Source organism: Mastigoproctus giganteus, chromosome 4 (assembly GCF_048544385.1).
Source record: "Mastigoproctus giganteus isolate SK-2022 chromosome 4, ASM4854438v1, whole genome shotgun sequence".
Lineage (NCBI taxonomy): Eukaryota > Metazoa > Arthropoda > Arachnida > Uropygi > Thelyphonidae > Mastigoproctus > Mastigoproctus giganteus.
This window is the reverse complement of record NC_143578.1, coordinates 235964107-235983931: the sequence shown is the minus strand read 5'-3', so window position 1 is coordinate 235983931 and position 19825 is coordinate 235964107. Positions and strand designations below refer to the sequence as shown.

At 35.3% G+C, this 19825-nt stretch overlaps 1 protein-coding gene across 1 annotated transcript in view; it reads right to left on the bottom strand.

The window, feature by feature from the left end:
• The window catches only part of LOC150087516 (laminin subunit alpha lam-3-like), a 746420-nt gene extending 736086 nt beyond the window's left edge, over nt 1-10334 (bottom strand). The window contains exon 1 of the mRNA XM_090371226.1: nt 10154-10334. Coding sequence (XP_090227352.1) covers nt 10154-10244 — 91 coding nt within the window. The 5' untranslated portion in view covers nt 10245-10334. The remainder of the gene's footprint in view (nt 1-10153) is intronic.
• Nucleotides 10335-19825: the final 9491 nt, after the last annotated feature.

The following is a 19825-nucleotide window of genomic DNA, read 5'->3' as shown; positions in this document are numbered from 1 at the left end:
TTTTTTTATATAACAGCGTGATGCTATTTTCACACCGGAACTTTTCAAGCCCCTTTGATGTACATAAGTATTGAATTTACTTAAATAACTTAGTTTACGAAGTGTTACAAATATGAATGAAAAGCAGTATACGAGAATACGCGAAGGTCGATTTGAATGAAGAACAGCTATATTATTTATTATACAACTACTTTAAGAAAAAAATATTATATTTTCAAACCAAAGCTTTTATTTCCCACGCAGTCTCCTTGCTCGTTGTTATTGTAGGGTTTTAGGCGCATCAGTAACTTAGGTCATATTGCGCCGTATATTAGTATTAGTATTAGTATTAGTATTAGTAACGGCCGTATGGTGCAAGAAAGCCTATGGCTTATGCTGCACCAGCCAAAAAAAAAAAAAAAAAAAAAAAAATCCGAACAAAACAATGATTAAAACAAAAATTAAATAAATAAATAATAATAATTAATAAATAAATAAAAATAATAAAATGAAATTAAAAATTAAATAAAAAGGAAATTAATCCTATCATCCTATGCGCTTCCCTTACCCGAAAGTACTATCCAGATGACCTTTGAATTTCCCCAAACTGTCGGCCTCTACCACCCATGAAGGCAACTTATTCCAGTAATTTATAACTCGCTGGCTAAAATAAAACTTCCTGCAGTCCAATCTAAACATTTCCCCGCGTAACTTCAATTTATGTCCCCTAGTTCTAGCATCATTTATAATCTTGAAAATTTTGTCCTCGTTCATTTTACTGATGCCTCTCAGAGCCTTAAACACCTCAATCAAATCTCCTCTAAGGTGTCTAGTTTCCAAACTCTGCAACCCACATATTCGAAGTCTTTCTTCATAAGGACGCCCTTTTGCCGATCTCACCAGGCGAGTTACCCTTCTTTGCACCCTTTCAAGAAGCTCGATGTCTTTCTTTAGGTGCGGTCTCCATACTTGAACACAGTATTCCAAGTGTGGTCTAACATAGGCCTTATATAATGGGATTATCACGTCCCTATCTCTACTTGCAAAAGTTCGATAGATCATCGATAGGACACCATGGGCCTTCCTTGCAACCTGTTTACAATGCTCAGAGAATTTCATGTCTGACCGTATCGTAACACCCAAGTCCCTTTCCTCCAGTACTGGGTTTAGTTGAACTCCACCAAGTGAATAAGTTATTTTGGGATTACTGTTTCCCAGGTGTAATACCTTACACTTTGTTGGATTAAAGCACAACTGCCATTTTTCTGACCATTCTTGAAGTCTATCTAGGTCTCTCTGAAGAAGCTCAGCTTGACAGTGATCATTAACTACTCTATCAATTTTAACATCATCTGCAAATTTAGACATCACGCCCTCTATCCCTTCATCAATGTCGTTTATGAAAATTAAAAACAACAGTGGTCCTAATACTGATCCTTGGGGAACCCCACTTCTTACATCAACCCAATCTGAGGAATAGCCATTTATCACAACCCTCTGCCTCCTGCCCTGAAGCCATCCTTCTATCCATCTAAGGATTTTCCCAGTGATTCCAACCTGTTCCAGCTTATAAAGCAACCGCTCATGTGGGACTGAGTCAAAAGCTTTGCTGAAATCTAAATAAACAATGTCGAAATTATTCCCTAAATCCAGCTCGTGAGTGACCCTTTCGAAATAGCGAACCAGATTTGTTAAACATGATTTTCCCTTTACAAAACCATGCTGAGTATCCTTGAGAATTTCAATTCTATCCAAATAATCCTGAATTCCACCCTTGATCAATGCCTCCATGATTTTCCCTACTACTGAAGTCAGACTGACAGGTCGATAATTTCCCACTTCACTTTTAGAGCCACCCTTATGTATGGGAGATACATTTGCACTTTTCCAATCCAAGGGAATCTCCCCAGAGTCTAGTGATGCTCGCATAACCAGCCTCAGTGGTTCAATGCACTCGCTTGCCGCCTCTCTCAAGATTATAGGGTATATTCCATCAACTCCAGGAGCCTTACTAGTCTGTAGGCTTGAAAGTTTTTTCATTAAATAATCTTGCGAAATCCGTATATCTATAAATCCGTATGTCTATAAATTGCGCATGTTCTCTAGACGAAAAAACCCGAGTTTTCGGGACAAAAACCATTCTACCCAATTAGACGGACTAATATAAGAGGGACTAACTCAGCCATGTTGTGAAACCCCAAAAAATTCCTCGCGTCACTGACTTGATTCGAACTCTGGTCTTTTTCACCCGATGCGGGGAGGACGGTGATTATATAACCGTGCTACCCGCGAGCTCCTTATCCTTGTTTTAATCTGCACTATCCTCTAAAAATATTAGGATAATGTTAACAAAAATTTATTTTCATTAAATGAATTAACCTGTGGGCCCACCTTTTTGGCCTGAATGATTCATTTGACATAACTCCTTCCAGCTCGCCCCAAAACTCTTATGTGGAATTCAAATCAGGCCTCTGGGATGGCCAGACAATTTTAGAAACTCGTTTTGCTAACCATGTGTGTGCAAGTTTGCCTTAAAAAGGTCGAGCATTGCTGTGCTGGAACTTAAAAGACCCAATTTCGTTCAATTAACAGATTGAGAGGAAGCTGAATAAGGTGTCACAAACAGTGACACCTTATTCAGCTTCCTGAATAAGGAATTCACCTTATTCGTACAATCACCATCCCCTCATCGAGTGAGAAAGACCTAAGTTCGAATCCCATCAATAACTCGAGGAATTTTTGGGCCTTTTTCGCAACATGGCTGAGTTAGTTGGTCTCAGGCGAGGTGGCATAGTTTTTTCTCAAGGAAACTAGGGTTTTTCGTTCAGCAACTCGACCACAGAACACATGCAATTTACAGACATATTATATACGGCGCAATATGGCCTAAGTTACTGATGCGCCTAAAATCCTACAACACATAGACAGACCATACACAATATGCCATGCATGAACGCAAACTAGGACTTGTGAGTAGTTCTCTCGTAAAGGTCTCTGCGAGATTGACGTAATCACCCTATTAAAGGTGATTGACGTATAATATTCCAGAAAACCGAAAAGGTCATTAGTGTTTTCAACTAATCATTTTAACAATCATAAATCATATTTGGAAATCATATGATCATATGGGGGCTTGAATAAAGGTCAGCTCAAATGCGCGAGTTACTTCTCTACTTCCCTGGCAGTTCAGTAGGCGATACATCGCGGTCTTCCACTCGTTTTGAGGGTCTGGGTTTGAATCCCATCAGAGATTGGAGGAATTCTTAAGGGCCTGTTTCAATCGGGGCTGCAGTTAGCCTATTTCAGGCTGAGGGAGTAAGGTTTTCTCCAGTGAGTTATTCCGGGTTTTTCAGCCAAATAACGTTGGCTCGTGAATGCACACTTCTAAAGGCAAAATACGTTATACGAATACGAGCAACACGCTCGGATGCTTAAAATAATATTTATTTTTTTTTACATTGGCCACTTTTGACTGCAGCAGACTCAAAGGGTCTGCTGCAGTCCACGCCAACAAAGCACTGTCATGGAAAATAATCATACCACTAACTCCATACTTATTACTGATATACCTAATGTTTCTTGAAAACTTTCTTAACCGTTCTTAATCCGTATATGCTCAGTTTGCGTGGTTCATTACCCTTGAGAAAGATTTCTGAATACTTTTTAAAGGATAGTATATTTTAAAAGTGAACCAGAGATACAGTCCCCAAATGATGGTTTGCAAACGGACGCGATCGGCGAAGGAATTTTGACTGGTCCGAAGATATCACACATCATTTCTACCTGTACATTTAAACATACGGTAGCGTGTATAAAATGTCAGTCCTTCATGGTATTAACCGGTCCTCCAACTTTATTTTGATTTTTTCCGATCAGCTTGAGGCAAAAGGTTGAAGACCGCTGGACTAGATGGAAACAAATTACTTTTAAAGTGTAGCAATTTATTCAACTGAAATACCTTCCTTGGTGATTTACTTCGTTACAGTCCGTTCATATTAGTGAAGAAATCTCAGAAGATATAATTCGATAAATACATATTTATTCTAAAAATAACAAATCAGTTACTAAGTAAAAAAAGTACCCATAATTGCAGAAAATAATGAGTTATAACATAGTGTTTTAATTTCACAACTCATTAGACAACCAAGGTTATTAAAATTTTTATATTTATAATTGTTATTAAAAATTTCGCAATTATGATAAATAAGCAAATTCCTCCTAACTGTTATCAATCTATTATTTTAAATTTTTTGTACAAACTCTATCATGAAGTATTATTATATAATGCTTCATTATATAATTAAACACTTCATTAAATAATAAATAAATAATGCAATATTAAATAACTGTTTAATTATTTAATGATTGCCGAGAATACAACGAATGAATTTATACAACGAATTATAAATAATTTACCTAAGTATTAACTGTGAAGAAATATCTTACATAAATACTGGAATACGTGAGTATTCTATCTTCTCGTTTTGCATAATTTGCTCCAGCTTCTACTGCAGTTCATTCAAAGTTAACGACTTTATTCAAAAATAAGTTAAATTTGATGTTAAATTTTATTAGATTATTAAATTAGACATTACATTTGTTCAAAAATAACGTCTCACTATATATGTTAATACTTTTCAAAACTTAAAGCTGACTGTTACAATATTTACGAAACCAAATGAATGGGGGGGGGGGGGACTTACACCAGCTAATACAAAGCCAGCTAACACCAACTAATACTTTCAAATATAACTCAATAAAACTTATATTTCTTACCTTTATTTATTATTCTTGTTCATTTTTTGAAAGTATGAAATATCGTAAAGAATTTTCGATTCACTGAAATAAATAATTATCTGGGAACATTTTTTAAAATGTTTAGCCTAAGCTTAACTATCATTTGTATATCAAGCACGACTAGAAAACCAGACGACGCTGTAAATGCAAAGAAATGAAAGCAACGATCTCGAGCGGCCTCTATAATTAATTGCGAATTTTTTGCTAAATATATTCTTTATTCTCTATAATTATTCCTACACTTTGATTTTCATGTTTTAGAATGTCTAACTGAGAAAATAATGGTAATATTATTGTCAGCGTAGTTTGTCGGTAAAAAGTACCGATCGTTCACCATCATACGGGTATGAACAGTTCGGATAGCGAACTTATTAGTCATTGCCAGAAGCCACATGTTTCAATTGGAAGGTGTACTTACATACTAAAGTCACGTGGAAAAGAAAAAAAATTAACAATCTTCTCTTAGTTGTAGTTGATTGTTATGTTGCCAACTCTCTGGGATGAGTAGAGAAGGGACAAAAACATGGCCTCTGTAGCCCGTAGGCTACAGTTCTTACCGGAGGGTCACATGCACCAGTGGCCATAAAACTTGACCCCTTATTACAGGTCCGCGCGGCAAAGAACCATCAGAGCCTTGCGTGAGTTTGGGCTGCAGAAGGAAGCTGAATTCTTCCTTCAACCAGACGAACGCCTGCGGTGCCGCTTGAAGTTGCTGATGACCTTGAAGAAGCCGGCTGGCAGAGTAGAAATTTTCTACAGCTTAGCTGCAACTCTTACAGATGACTGTAAAGGATAACATTGATTTAAAGCAACGAATAATCGTTTTAAAGTTTGTGGCAGTTCAGGAATGTAGCGTTACCATACGGGTTGTTAAGCAAGCAAATTCGAAATTGAGAAAGACAGAGAGAAGGAAAGAGATAAAAGCTTTGTTCACCTCTAGGAAAGTGATGAAACAAGTAACTTTCTTTTTTTTTTTTTTTTTTTTTTTTTGAGGGGATGGGAGTGCACAGAAGGCTTTGCGATATTTTTTTATTATTACTATAATTAAGACCGAGTCATAAAATCGTTTATTCAAAATTACCGAGGTTATGTAATTAAGAACAAATGAAGGATATAATTAATGATACTTAAAGATATGTTTAGGTTTCTTTTTGCGTGATGAGTTCATTAAAGATACGCTCATGACGTGAAATATAGCGATAGTTATTGTAATTTTTAGCTTTCAGCCTTTTAGGATTTTTAGTTTCAATGAAATTTTTGAAATCAAAATCAAACGATGTTTCTAAATTGGCAGTTCACAAACAAGTTCTGCGAAGAAACATCTTTTCTCTCTGTGATTACAGAGAAAACCTATCTACCTACAAACAGAAAATAAGAAAAAAAATCTGACTGAAAATTAAATCACAGAAAATTCTCTTTTTTTATAATGATTCCAACGAAATGTTTTAGAACCTATAGTACTAAAATACCTTGTGTGCATTGAAGATTGAGAAGGCAAAAGCTAATTGTTGATACAAGATGAAGTTCTGCACATTGCAATTTTCAGAGGATACACGCAAAGGAAAGTGCTCTAAAGAACGAAAGAGAATGGGAAAAGGTTAGCTTTTTGAAAAAAAATTGTAGTTGAACAGTGAATGGACATTGACTAGTTAAGGTACATGTTCGAAGTGGTTTGGAAGGAAGAGAGAGAGAGGTTTGGAAAAGAGAGATCGAGAGAGGTGGAATTACAGATTCCGATTCAAGAAAACCGTGCTCACAGAAATTTCTATATAAAAGACATTGCAACAAAAACTGAATTTTTGTGAGACACAGAGTAGAGAGGGTTTATAATAGACCACCTGATTGTAGTTTTTTAATTATTCAATTTATGTTATTTTGTTATACACTAATAGATTTATAGCAAATGCATATATATACCAATCGATATATTTTTAACAACAATAATAAGGCACCTCACGGTAGCGCAAATGTGTACGATCATCGCCCTCCCCACGTAGGGTAGAAAAAGTCAGGGTTCGAATCCAATCAATGACGTGAGGGACTTTTATGGGCTTTTTTTTCACAATGTGTCTCAGGTAGTCGATCTCAAGCGAGGATAGCATGGTTTTTCCTCTCCCCAAATCGGATTTTCCTTCCAGCAAACAAGCAAATTGACCACAGAATACATGCAATTTACAGACGCCTCATGGCCTTGGTTTGGCACTTAACACACATTACACAATAATAATAATAATTGATACACAAAAAGAAACTAGTAATTACAAAATAAAAAATTATTCAGCCCACTACTTCCTAGAGAAATGATCTTTCAAGCGATTTTTTAAAATGAATTCTAGATAAGGAAATGTTTAAATCGGTATCGTTTACATAAAGAAGTATAGGTTGAAATAAAAATAATAAAAATTAGTTGGTCTTTGGAGAGGCTAGGAATGAAAGAAACGATCCCCAAGGAACTAGGCGATCAATTAAATTCTATTTAGATACGAGGATTCAGTGCTTTCAGAAATCAGTGTATTTAAGAAACTCAGATAATTTAAAATTATTCAAAGATAGTGGAATTAGTCACTATAAGAATTATATAGAGTGCTCTCCCGGCTAGTAAACTGCATGGAAAAGTACTCAGTTTGAATCCGTAGAGACAAGAGAAATTCATCAGTTTTTTCACATCGTGGTCAAGTTATTTGGTCTCGGACAGGGCTCTCCCGAGAGTTTTTTTATTTTTCTTCCTGAAGATTGAGTTTTTCATCCAGAAAAATAGGAATTCAAACCAAGGATGGAATAAACGAAATTTACAGATATTATACATCTACTCCAATTGTATACAACCTTAGCTGCCCAGGTGCTAATTATGCACAACCAAACTAGAAGAGTAAACTATATGTTAAATGCCTCCTGATCACAATACTCTATTTTTTAATTTTATGTTTTTACTATTATATTATTATTTATTTACAGATGGTTGCGAACGACCGATTCCAGAGATCGGAAATCCGAAAGTGGGAGAACGCCAAAATTATGAATGCCAATAACATGAAGAAAAATTATCGAATTGTTTAAAATAATTTTAAAGAACATAGATTTTCAGAGGCTTTACCAATCGTGGCATTATTGTAGAGATCAAACGACAAAGTAGAATTAAAAAGGATACAAAAATCCTTTATTTCTTCTGATCATGGTAGAATACACAGCGTTATTCATAATTTATTTATAATTAATTAAGTTATTGAAGGCGTCTGAAAGAAAGCACCGCATATTTTTTGACAAGCATAGACAAGAGTGTGATAAAAACTGTTCGAGAAGTTTTCTAATAGATTGTTGGACTGTTCCTTTACTGCAATTCAGTGTTATGTTATAGATGATTATATAAAAGTTCTTTCATATGCTCTTTCTTGATGCCCTCTATATATCGCCAAGTACTCAAATACCATTACTCTTGATTAGCTTCATAAAAAGCAAATCTTTCACAGATTCTTGGAGACAGTGTCTCTGAAGATGCCAGCGTCCAATGGACACTTAATAATATAAAGAACAATAATTTCATATTATTCTGTGTATTAATTATAATGGACGTTGTAATTATTCTGATAGTCATCAAGCAATTATTTCAACACTTATAATTTCATAGTATTCATACGGGTCACGTACCGGATTAATCTGGTAAAATTAAAGCCACTTTTTTAGGGGGGGGGATGAAGTGGAGCTCTTTCTACCTATCATCCAGTTAGATTCGTTTTGATTTATACTTTTCTCTTTTAGGAAAGTTACACACCACCTTACATATTCAATATGCAAAAAAAGTAAATAGGGGCGCGTTCTTATCTGCCTTAATAACACAGGCTTACTTGCATGTTATTAAGGATTACAATGGCCGTAAAATTGCCTCAGTCATCCTTTGGCTTGGGCTAAATACTCAGAAAACGAATAATAAATTTAATTATAGATTCATTAAATGTTAATGATTTGTTCACATGGTACTAGGTAACAAAATTATATGCAAGAAACAGCAGATTAAATTAATTTTCGTCCAGGCCACACCCTACTACTATAGAGATACATACCCTTTGGTAATTTGAAGAATATATTGCTGTTAAATTATGCTGATGACTCGACATATGCAAAATCCGGAATAAAATAGAAAATATAACATATGATATATAAATATTGCTGATGATGTGTAATTGGGCAGTAACAACGTATAGTGCTCCTGTCTAAACATGATATTCAAAGAATTCACTAATCTTCTATTTATTTATCATCATTAAGCGCTGATGAAAGCAAAACGCAAGATGCAGGATTTGAGGTCGTCCAGACCTCAAGTTTGAGTCCAACCGCTGGGATGATGACAGATCACACATAGTGCCTAAGTCGTCTGTCTTCTATCCATACGTCCTCTTCCCCCATCGCCGTTAGCGAAAGTACTCTGGGATAGAGAGGAGCGTCCATACCCCTCATCTATTCTAGGGTTTTTCAAAAGTGTTTTTGTTTGCTGAACCTTTTTTTGCAGAGCTAAATCTTCAGGGGCTCGCAAATCTTCCGTAGAACCATAATACCTTTAAAAACAATAATGCATTGTACAAATTAAGAAAAAAAAATCAATAATAAATAATTTAACGGAACATGCAGAACCGCAGGATTCCGCGAAACACCTTGAAAATGTTAAGATAGTTCTTGGATATTTCTTAATCCATATCAAAGTATAATTATATCATAAAAAAACCTTTATCCCTGACATTTTTCTTCTATTTTATCTGCCCCGTTTTCATTAAAAAAAAATAATAATAATACATATAACAAAGATTGTAAAATTATCTCTCTCTCATTAAAAAACTCACGAAACTGCAATAGGCTCTCGAAGCACCCAATTTGAATAAAATCTATGATTAAAACAACATTAACGTTATTTAGTATTCATTATCTTGCGATAACCATCTTTTATTGCCTCTAATAGTGGAGCATACACTACACTACACTACAACAGACAATAAAAGTCGAAGCAAAGTTTCGGAACTAGAGGATCCTGGATCTAGCGTTTTGCAAAGAAACGGTATTTTGATCCCGTAATATGAAAGAAAGCATTTGCTTTCATCATAAAGTAAAATGATCTAATTAAAAAGTGTGTATGTTCTTTTAAGACAGCAAGTTTATTTTCTTTATTAAAAATAAATGTTTAAATTAAGGAGTTGTATCGTATAGCGACTGAGTCTACATCCATTGGCACTCCTCCCCTTGCTCTTCACGGTCCGGTTAAGATGCATATGCAAGCGCATAGAAGAATTCGTCATATATGTCTACTCTACAAGGAAATTATGTAGTTACTCCCGCTTTAAAAGTATTCTCAAAATGCCTGAGAAAGGGAGGGAAAGAAATACAAACTTACCATTACCCTGGGTTTTGTTGCTGTTCTGGACACTCCCGTGTAGAAGGGAAACAGTCAGTAAGAGACGAAAACTGCGTACAAAAGAGTCCATTGCAAAGCACGTCACAGGCCGTTGCACGTGGCCTGCCGCACCCCTTGTCTGCACTGCCTTTTATCTGCTGTCGATGGAACGGATTCCCGAAAACTAACGTCTTCTCCACGCCAATGCCGATAGTCTTTTGAGCAATGCGTAGCGCAGTCGTGAGCTAGCGTCCTGCGCACGGGTGAATTGACCTCAGACGCAGCAAAAGTATGGCTATTGTTTACGTGGGTGATACTCCTAGCCAGAACTGGTGGCGGTGTGAGGTCGTGGACTAGAGCGAAGGGAAGTTCCAGGTCCGAAAGAATGTTTCACTTCTGTTTCCCGGAGTTGGGTGTGGATAAATGATAAACCCAGTCATCACCTCACTCAACAGTCGACTTGAGAAAGCAGATAAAACGAGTGCCTTATCTTGCACGCATGACTCTAAGTCGAGCTTCGGTGTATGGTCATCGCTGGGTGTAATCTATGAAGGGATTGTTGAATTTTCTATTTAAGGGGTTATTTTACTTTTCAAAAATTTATGATTTCGAAAGTGAAACATAATAATTAAAACCTTGATTTGATCCATATAGATATCTTCACCCATGATACCATTATTAATTACCTATCGTGTATCGTGTTGTGTCATGTAGCCTGACAGGCTCTGCAGAAGAGTATTTATTGCTCGCGTGTCACTGATTTAAAATTAGTGGTTGTGTTGTTATTTGCATCGCTTTTAGTTTTGTATGTGCTGCTTTTTTTTTTTTTTTTTGGTAAATTTTTGTTGTTATGGGTCACTTTGTGTAAACTGAGTGGGCCTGAGAGAGTATGTGATACCGTTTACGTTACTGCATTATGTCCGGCCCCAAGGACACATGTTCGTCGTATAGAGAAACACTGATTTTCATCACAACTGTAATTTGTAATTAGATTTCCAGACCTGCATATACATTACCGAAAAATCTTAGCACTCGAGAAATGGTGGTCTTATTATACTGTAAAATATTGTAAGGCGTCATTTTAATACGACACCTAATCTTCAAGGAATACTTTCAGCCAATTTATATATTAACTGAAAGATTTCTGCATTCCTAAAGTAGAATTTTTCAACAGGAAGAATGATGTTGGCTTTCATAGATAAACAAGACCACATGAGATCTTCCAGTTCGTCCTTTAGTGATTCGATTGGGCTCAGCCTGGAGCTATGAGTAGGCCAGTCCATCAGCATCGCCATCTGGGTAGCACAGTTGACAGACTCGCCGTCCTCCTCACACCGGGTGGAAAAGACCTAAGTTCAAGTTCCGTCGACGATGGGAGGAATTTTTATTGGTCTTTTTTCACAGCGTGGCTGAGTTAGTCGGTCTCAGGCGAGGGTAGCATTGTTTTTTCTCCCAGAAACTCGAGTTTTTCGTCCACAAAATAGAAAATTGACCGCACAACACATGCAATTTACAGAGAGTATATACGGAACAATATGGCTTTAGTCGCTGATGCTCCTAAAACCCTACTACTACTACCATCAGTGGGCCGACCGGGCTAGCCAGGTGGGTAAAGTGCCTGCCTGGCAACCCAAAGGTCGCGGGTTCGATTCCCGCCTCGGGCTTGTATCAAAGTACTGCAAAAACCTTGGGAGGTGCACTATGGCCACAGAAGCCGATGCGCCAACAACTACCAAAAAAAAAAAAAAAAAAAAAAAAAACCATCAGTGTCACAGTATTTTGTCACAAAGCACTGTGGTCGTCTTCACAGTTTGGATAGTGTAATCGTTTTCAAATGGTTCTTCTGGTTGACATTAAATCCACATTTTGAATTTACCGTGGACCTACATGGTAGCCGGACAGACCGACTGAAAGAATTTTTACATATGGATTTTTCGAAATAGGTAACGTATGCGATAAAATAGCGATTAAATTATTGTTTAAATTAATGCTATAACAAACTAAATTAAGTTAACTTGAATTAAAAAAAAAAAAAAAATGCTAAACAGGTTCCACTCTGAAGTTGACTGGAAAAATCATCTGAAACAGGTTGAAACAATTTTAGCCTGTAACTTGTTTTAACTTGTTGTACCCTACATGAACACAAAGACCTTTTTCAAGTAGGTCTACGTGTTACATAAAAAAAAATATAATAATAATAAAATAAATAAATAAATAAAAATGTCATATTACGGCCACCCGAGAGTTACCTCATCAATTCCTGTGTATTATGTTCATAAATTGTGCGAGTGTTCTCTGGTCGATTTGTCCATTTTGTCGAACGAAAATCCGAGTTTCTGGGAAGGCGAAAAAACCCTATCCTTGACTGAGGCGGATTATTTCAGCCACGGTGCGAAAAAAAGTCCATGAAAGCTCACTGCGTCATTGAAGGGATTTGAACCCTTTTCCACCAGGTGCAGCTGCTTAAAGCAGTTACTATGAAGATGCAAAAGACGTTGTGGTAGCCTCATATTATGACAGATCAGTGTCGTTGTTTTAAGACTAAAACTCTTACCGAACAAGCATTAACTTTTTTCGACTAGTTAATACTTGTTCCGCCTATTCAACTTTTCATACGAAGGTTGGACAGACAACTTGAGTAGGCGAGACCCGCTAATTTTCATACGAAGTGATTAAAAATGCAACCCATTTGTACAGTAAAAAACATCATGAAAAAAGCCTTCGCTTTCCGACAATGACTTCACTGAGATAACTACTACAGGGGTTGTGACATAATGATGTTTTTTTTTTTACTATAAATTTGAACTGCTGATTTTTAATATGAAATGTTTCAAACAACTCATCTTATTAGTAAAGCATCAATTTGGTCCCTTAGGCTTGTCGCAAACATTCTTCTAGGTATGACAGCTAGGATTGTTATCTGGAAGTCTAAAATGCTGATGGAACTAATGTTCAGATCTCATTTGTGAGTTAAGTGGATTGGATTGGTCTGAATTTCAACCAAGTCCTGTAGTTTTGAGACAAACATATCTTCTTCATGCACTTTCACGATGGTGGGATTAGCTTCCCTGAGCATGCCATCATGTGCAATGTCAGAAACACTGCACGTAGTATACTCGAGGTTGTTGTTGTTTGTTGTAGGGTTTTAGAAGCATCAACGAATTAGGTTTTATTGCGCCGTATATAGTATGTCTGTAAATTGCGTGTGATCTGTGGTCGATTTGCTGTTTGCTGAATGAAAAACCCGAGTTTTCCGGAGAAAAAACCATGCTACCCTCGTCTGAAAACGGAAAATTCAGTCATTTTGTGAAAAATGATTCATAAATCCTCACGTCGACGGGATTCGAACTCAGGTCTTTTCCACCCGGTGTGGAGAGGACGGTGATTCTACCAACTGTGCTAGCCACGAGAACATACTGGAGGTGACCGCACAGGTAACTTCCAGTATAATAAGTGCACTCTACTTAGTATACTTGGCACATACTAGTTGCAGTCTAGGTTCAGTATACTAGAATACCTACCAATGTACTCGGTTTCAACCATACCTCGATCCCTCCTTATGTTAGTAAGAAGAGATCGAAGTGTGGTTGAAACCTAATTCGTGATTGAATCCACATCACACAGAGAAATGCCTCACTGTGTGTCACCAGAAAATAATAGACGGTAAATGACTCTCATCATTATTAATGGAGGTTTTAAGTGGTGAACTTAAAACCAGCCACAAATATTTTGCAAAACAGCAAATCAGGTTATTTTCAAAATTTCACGATTTATTTAAAATATCCATCTGACCCTTTACGCCAAATTTCGTATCAGTAGGTTAATGGGTTAATCCATTTACCTTGTTCACCTGTCTCTCTATTAAAAAAACTCTCTCAATAAAAGAAACACTAGTACAGAAGTACCAATTCACAGCCGTTCAAACTACAGATCGTGTGTGTTTGTGAGGTAATGTCCACTTTCATTATACGATGAGATGTAAATATCCACGAGGCATATTGCATATAGATTTTCGAACTGCGAGAGAATTTATGCATGACAGCGAGTTACTGCAATTGTAAATTGTGTCTAACTACTGGGAATAAATATAAACCTACTAAACTTCTTCATCTATAGTATTTAGAACTATAATTCACAAAACGATTTTCCTTTTCTTTACAAGAAGCCACGGAATACGCCATACATGCAATGAATTATTTTAAAAAGACGAAAACTACCATCAGTGTCTGGGACAGCCCCTCTTGTCCAATCCAAAGTTAATATTTTGTAATCACAGTTGGCAAGTTAAAGTTTACAACTTAAGGATAATAAATTGAGAGAGTAATTCCCGCATTCATATCACTTAAACCACGCGTTTTCTCAGTTTTGAATCATATTTAAACAATCATTTATTAACACATGTGTGTAAACTGCATAGACATAAATTAATGTAGCTGACTTGTTGCACGAAAATTTCACAGAGGATTATAAATGGACTTTTCAAGATGAAAAATTGTCCTTGTTGGTGTTAAGCATCTTAAACATGGAAAAGATGACAATCGCAACTAAAATCTTGAAAGAATATAATTCATTGTGGTAGAAAGACAAATACGTCAATCAACCCGACAGGCAAAATTCTTCTCTCTGACTTTATAGCATTTCCAAGGTCAAATAGACCATCACTATTATCATTTCTACACTACAGCATTTCATTCACCAGTTGTGCATTCGGCTCCTACCGTGGGGCCAGCAGACGTGCCCTGAATTTGTGCAATACCCGTAACTCTCCTTGGTCATCGTGCGATTCACCCCGAGTGTCAGTAGAGGTTTCTGTGAAAATTTTTATATATGATCCCGTTGTATGCAGTGGGCGTTTAAACAAACTTATTAATTCGGTTTCGACACTCAAGCGGTCAACATCTTTTGCTCGTCTGCTTAAGCACACAGGCAGATAGACGCAGTTTCTTTTTTCTTGCTTTCATTCCATATCACGAGCAACGACAGATTACTCTTGTAATCCATGGAACCTGCTGTTTTTCCACTAAGGGTTGCACTTCCGTAAAACTCGAAACTGGTTTTACTGGAGATGGTTTACTTAGCAAGTTTATATCGTCTGCGATTCCCACATGTGTATCAACATGCAACTGACATTAGAATTACCCTCGTATAGGAGTGACTGCTTTACAAAGATATCAACGATATAGCTTCACAGCCGGTCACTGGAAAGAATCGCTAATCAATTATTTTTCTTGTTAAATTCTGTCGAACAGTTTGCAAATAAATGAATATATACATCTCATAATGGCTACTGGATAAGTCATAATTGTTAATTGCAAAATATCTAAGTCATTTTTTTTCTTTTTAAATTCGGAAAACAGGAAAAAAACACGAACAAAAAACAATTTAGGTTTAATAAACTCTTGTGTTATAATGTTAAAACCACAACTAAGAAAAAGCATAGTATTATGTTTGAAGAATATTTTGGAAGAGGAGAATACAAAGGATCAACGTTATTGGAATCTGGTCCTGTTTTTTTAAGTGTTCAACGAAAATAAAATTCCCATTATGATAACTCTAAATTGTTCGATACAGTGGCGGATTAAGGATAGTTGGGGCCCCTAGGCAAATTATATTTGGGCCCCCCCAAATAATAATAATAATAAAAAGAATAAAAAATAAATAAAAGTTAGGTGGCAAATAAATGAAATTTTGTACTTTTGAATTTTTTGCTTAAATTTTCGCTTAAATTAATCAAGATTTTTATGATGTTTACTGAAAACATTAATCCATTTTAGAACACTATAGGAAAATGTCTTGGCTTGGGGCCCCCCCCCAAAGCCTGGGGGCCCCTAAGCACGTGCCTCATTGCCTTAATGGGTAATCCGCCACTGGTTCGATAACAGAAGTATTATTTCAAATTTTCCATGTTTTTACTGAAACAGGTATAGTATGGTGTAGTTTTAAAAATTTCTCTATAATCGTCCTCTGTCCAAACAGATTTCTTATTTTACAGGTAAAACTTTCAGGATTGCATTCCCTCACCTCTCTCCATTAAAGGGATGAAGGAATGCAGGCTTGTTGATTTTTCCTTTTAATATTTTCTTCACATTTTTAAGTTATAAATTGTAGCTAGTCCTTCATGGCCTTTTAAAATACAGCATATATATATATATATATATATATATATATATAAAATTTAAATTAAGACTTCCCAGAGTCTCCTAAATGAAGCGGTCACAAACCAGTTGTGTTTACACTACCCTGTCATTAATGTGTTCGTTTTTACTACCATTTCCGGGGTCAAAATGGAGTTAAAGCAAACTGGTTTAAAGAAGAAAAATTTTACGAAGTGGATAACTAAGGTTTTAAAGACATCCACTAAATGTTCCTTAAAGAAATCGTAGAGTGTAAGCCAATTACTGACATGTAATTGGATCTATGATAAATATCCAGATGGTTATTGGAATCTGGTCCTGTTTTTTTAAAGCGTTCAAAGAAAACGGAGCCAACAAAAAATAATCTAGCGAGTTAATTAATTATTTTAATCAAGTTTGAAAGATTATATTTTTTCCCTATCCAAATAAGGTTTAATTTTCTCGCAGGCGTAGTACAGAAACGTACTATGCTTTTCCAGCTGTATGTGTCCCTCGCTTATCAATAATTATGTTTTATTTATCAATGATTTATCGACCAAATGCCCTTCGCTGAAATTTTTGTTTCTAAATACTTTTTTTTTAAAATTCGTAACACACAATAGAGGGATAAATTAAAATTCTTGTTGTACTTTGTGAACAAGGTTGAAATGTCACTATCAGTTCCGAACACGTCGTCTGCTTGAAAATGGAGAACGCATTCTAAAGAACTTTCGATGCGAGTAAAATTTAGCCGGAATGAAATATTAATGTATAAATACGTTCGAGTTAAGTTCAGCACATTTTATAAAATAACAAATAACTTCTGAAAGACTGTATTTAAATTAACTCTTGCGGTTATCTAAATAAACAAGTATTCAGTGTGGTTATTACCTAGTAGTTATGAAGACGTTGTTTCAGACCTGCTCAAAGCATACGTAAGTACTGCGATTTTTAGCATTAATTAAGTAATGATTGCTTACAGAGATTATAATTACTGCAATAAATAGTAACTGTAGCAATGCTATTTATAAATATAAAAAATATAACTGTATACTATTTATACTTATAAATGGTATCAATAGAGTAACTCGGATTTTTGGCGTCTATGGCGAAATATCAAAATTGAGCCTTTGCTTTTCATTATTATTAAATAATAATTTAATAACAATTTAATTGCGTTTCAACAATATTGTTCTGATATAATTAATTAATTAAATTATGAAATTAAAATATTAGTATATTTTTTCAGTATAAAATTATCCAAAACTGTAGTTTTTGCTTGGACATAACAGGCTTTTATTATTTTTTTTATAATTAATAATAATAAAAAAGTAATGAGTTGTGGTCATATTTTTAAATAATTATTATGAATTCGGTTATTCTGAGTATTTTCAACTCCATGGTCTGTGGTCTGTGGCCATATTCGCCATGCCCAAAAAAAAAAAAAAAAATCAGTATGTATACAATATTTTAAAATATTTTAAAGGTTACTAATGTTAAAATGTCAAAAGAATTTTGTGGATTTTAGTATTTGAGAAGAAATACAAATTATTTTGCGTACCAATTATTGTTCTGGAAATAAATTTAGGCAGTGAGGCCCTGATGAATTCAAAATGGTGTTTGCGAGCCACTGCTGATAATCCAGTGTATCTCTTTCCACTGTGGGCAATCTGAGCGGCTTCCAGACGATGTGAGGCAATGGAGTAAAAACTTCCCCATTGCTTGAAGCCCACATTCCAACGAAGTTTTTCTTCTCAAATGAGCGGAAAAAAATATCCAATTTTTTGAGAGCCCTTTGAGATTTTTGTTAAGCGGCACAATACCTTTTATTAATTAATTTTTATTTTTTAAATCGCGGGTTAATATATGGTTGCAGCAACATGATAGATCTATCGAAAGAAAATTTTGAATAAAAAATCGAGACTGCACTGGAAGTGTCATATGCAAGCTGGTGGTGAACGCGAACCGATCTGAGCACTGACACCCATGTCAACTGGATACACTGACTTAGAATTAATGCAGTATGCTTCTTAACTAAGAGCATAACACCCCCGTCCTGTCTCGACAGGAGGGGGGAGGTTATTTTCTTCGTTGCACTCAACGAGGTCCCCTGATATTACTTTAAAACATCCAGTATACTCTTGTTTTTTTTTTTTTAATTTTTAAAAAAATTAAAAATTTTAATATCATCATATCAAAAATCTTATATGAAGTTAAATTCTTTAGCCCTTAATCAGTGAGCCAGCCAAGTAGCAGTGACTGTTCACTCATTAACACTGGGCACAATACAGTGTCAGTCTTTGGGGAGGGGGTGGGGGAAGGCATAGCAAGTGCAAGAATTAATATTGGAGGCTCTCTGAACTCTAGGAACGGTTCTAGTGTAAATGGATTGTATATCGCTGACTACTCATGCCGACAAGCGTACGTTATGAAAAGTAATGATAGTGATATGGCTTTCTTACTCTCTCTCCATTATATGTTCACTGTTCAACAAAAGAAACAGTTAATTTTGGACTCCTTCACCTTCGTCTGCGTAACAGTAAGGCAAAACTGTGCATATGCTTGTCATACCAAATGGTAAATATTCAAAATTAAAATTCAGTTTTCCGTTGAAGCAGTTAATAAAGATCGTCAGTGGAATATTTATAATAGCAAATTTGAGCTGCTACAAATTATTCTACAAATTTCGATTTTAAAAATACTATAATTAGCTAATATTAGTAAATTAATAAGAGGAGTTTACCTCAATATAGTACGTGGAACACTTCCGTATGATACCCTCCAGAAATTAAAACGGAAAAAACGAAAAAATCGACAACTTACCGGTCCATTAAAGTAAAATATAAATTCGATTTTAAAAATACGGAAGGAAGATCGTTTTGAATATTTTCGTTATTCTTTTAATTGCGTTAATTTTAATTTTAATTGTTTTGAATTGATTTTGAATTGTGTTAAATTGATTATTTAATTATTTATATTTTACTTTAATTATTTATATTTTACTTTAATGGACCGGTAAGTTGTCGATTTTTTCGTTTTTTCCGTTTTAATTTCTGGAGGGTATCATACGGAAGTGTTCCACGTACTATATTGAGGTAAACTCCTCTTATTAATTTACTAATATTATTATCAACGTAGAACATATTGAGTATTACAGCTCTGATTCATACTATCTAATATAATTAGCTAAATACTGTAATTATGTTTCCTCGAGAACAAAACTGTCGTCTGTAAAATCATAACCGGAAAGGATCGTTTGGTTATGAGTACTGTAAACTGGTAAGAAGCAAAAACAAACGATATAGCTACATAATTTGGGAAAAAAAAAAAAAAAAAAAAAAAAAAAAAACGTAAATTATCTTTTGTGTAGCTTCCAGTTGAAATAATAGCAAATTCGTCCAAGCTTTCGTGAACACTTTAGCTAAGTAATGCCTCTCTCAAAATCGTAACGTAATTTTTTACTTTTTTTAGGCAATGTTATTACAAAATATTTTCAAATGCATGCTACGGAAGGAAAAGATTTAAAAAAATACGAATCAGAATATTGATAAAGCGTTTA